Here is a 2,016-nt window from a genome sequence, read left to right on the forward strand (position 1 = left end):
TTTTCTTTATCCACTTCAATACCATTCTTGGAGATCTTATGGCCAAGGACAATGCCTTCCTCTACCATAAAGTGACAATTCTCCCAATTAAGCACCAAGTTGGTCTTTTCACAACGTGCCAGGACTTTATCAAGATTACTCAAACACTCATCAAAAGAATCCCCCACAATAGAGAAATCATCCATGAAAACCTCTAGGAAGTCCTTTACCATATCCGTGAATATTGCCATCATACACCGCTGAAAAGTAGCCGGTGCATTACATAGAACAAACGACATCCTTGAGAATGCAAATGTGTCATATGGACAAATGAAGGTGGTCTTCTCTTGGTCTTCAGGTGCAATAAGAATCTGGTTATACCCGGAATACCCATCTAAGAAGCAATATTAAGTACACCCGGCTAACCTATCCAACATTTTATCAAGGAATGGAAGCGGAAAATGGTATTTCCGAGTCACTTTGTTGAGCTTCCTATAATCCATACATACCCTCCAACTGGTGATAGTTCTTGTGGGGATCAACTCATTGTTGTCATTTGTAATCACAGTCATGCCCCCTTTCTTTGGGACACATTATACCGACGAAGTCCATGAACTATCAGAAATGGGCTAGACAACCCCAGCATCCAACCACCTGATAACCTCTTTCTTAATAACCTCTTGCATGGCCTCATTCAACCTTCTTTGATGTTCCACGGAGGGCTTGGCATCTTCCTCCAATATAATTTTGTGCATGCAAGTCAGGGATTATACCCCTAATATTCGCCAATGTCCAACCTATTGCTTTCTTCCTCCTTTGGAGCACCGCAAGGGTGGCATCTACCTGCACGTTAGTTAAATACGAGAAAAGAATAACAGGTAAAGTGGAACAAGGGCCTAAGAACTCATACCAGAGGTGTGAAGGCAAAGGCTTCAACTCCAATATGGGAGGCTCCTCAATTGAGGGCTTTGTTGGTGGAGTCTTCCGGTTCTCAAGATCCAAGGAAAGTTTTCGGGACTCATATGTATATGAACCCATTCCTTGCAAAGCACTGACATATTCAACCAAGACTTCCTTCTCATCCAAATAATGATTCAACAACACAGCTTCCAAAGGGTCTTCCACATTAATCATAACACTTGTGTCTTCAACAATCACTTCGGTCACAAGATCCACAAACAAACACACTTCGTTGCTATTAGGCTGCCTCATTGACTTGCAAGCATGGAATACAACCTTTTTATCTCCCACCTGGAAGGTGAGCTCCCCTTCTTTCACATCAACTAAGGCCTTTCCTATAGCTAGGAAAGGTCTTCCCAATATGATCGGCACCTCATAGTCAACCTCACAGTCAAGTATCACAAAATTTACGGGAAGTATGAACTTGTCGACCTGAACTAGCACATCATCAATTATCCCCAATGGCCTCTTCATTGTCCAATCTGCCATTTGCAACCGCATGGATGTGGGCCTTGGTTGAACAATCCCCAATGTCTTAAACACAGAATATGGCATCAAGTTAATGCTTGCTCCCAAGTCACACAAAGCTTTAGCGAAATCAACACTACCAATAGTGCATGAGATTGTAAAGGCATCAGCGTCTTCTAACTTTGGATACATGGAGTGCACAATAGCACTCACTTGATGTGTCATTTTGATCATTTCACAATTCATTGATCTCTTCTTTGTTACCAAGTCCTTCATGAACTTGTCATAACCCGACATTTATTCTAGAGCTTCAACCAAAGGCACATTTATGGACAAATACTTCATTATATCAATAAATTTCTTGAATTGGTTCTCATTGTTTTGTTTTACGAGCCTTCGAGGGTATGGTGAAGGAGGCCTTGGCAAAGGAGCCTTGGTCTTGGGCACTACCTTTCTGGTATGTCTATCACGTGTTCTCTAGACGAGTTCACATCATTTTACGTCTCCTCCACGTTGTCATCAATGTCTATCCTCACTTCATCATTCACAATCTCATCATTCACTTGCACATCATTGCTTTTCTCATCATCACTCACAACCTTTCTTGGA

The 2,016-nt window shown here is 41.9% G+C and overlaps 1 protein-coding gene across 1 annotated transcript; it reads right to left on the reverse strand.

Moving 5' to 3' along the window:
- Positions 1–669: 669 nt before the first annotated feature.
- On the reverse strand, positions 670–1,704 carry LOC104243201 (uncharacterized). Its single transcript, XM_070159039.1, has one exon. It carries the CDS (start codon positions 1,702–1,704, stop codon positions 670–672), a length of 1,035 nt encoding a protein of 344 aa, XP_070015140.1.
- Between the last annotated feature and the right edge of the window lie 312 nt (positions 1,705–2,016).

The sequence above is a fragment of the Nicotiana sylvestris genome, chromosome 10 (genome assembly GCF_000393655.2).
Source record: "Nicotiana sylvestris chromosome 10, ASM39365v2, whole genome shotgun sequence".
Taxonomy (NCBI): Eukaryota; Viridiplantae; Streptophyta; class Magnoliopsida; order Solanales; family Solanaceae; genus Nicotiana; species Nicotiana sylvestris.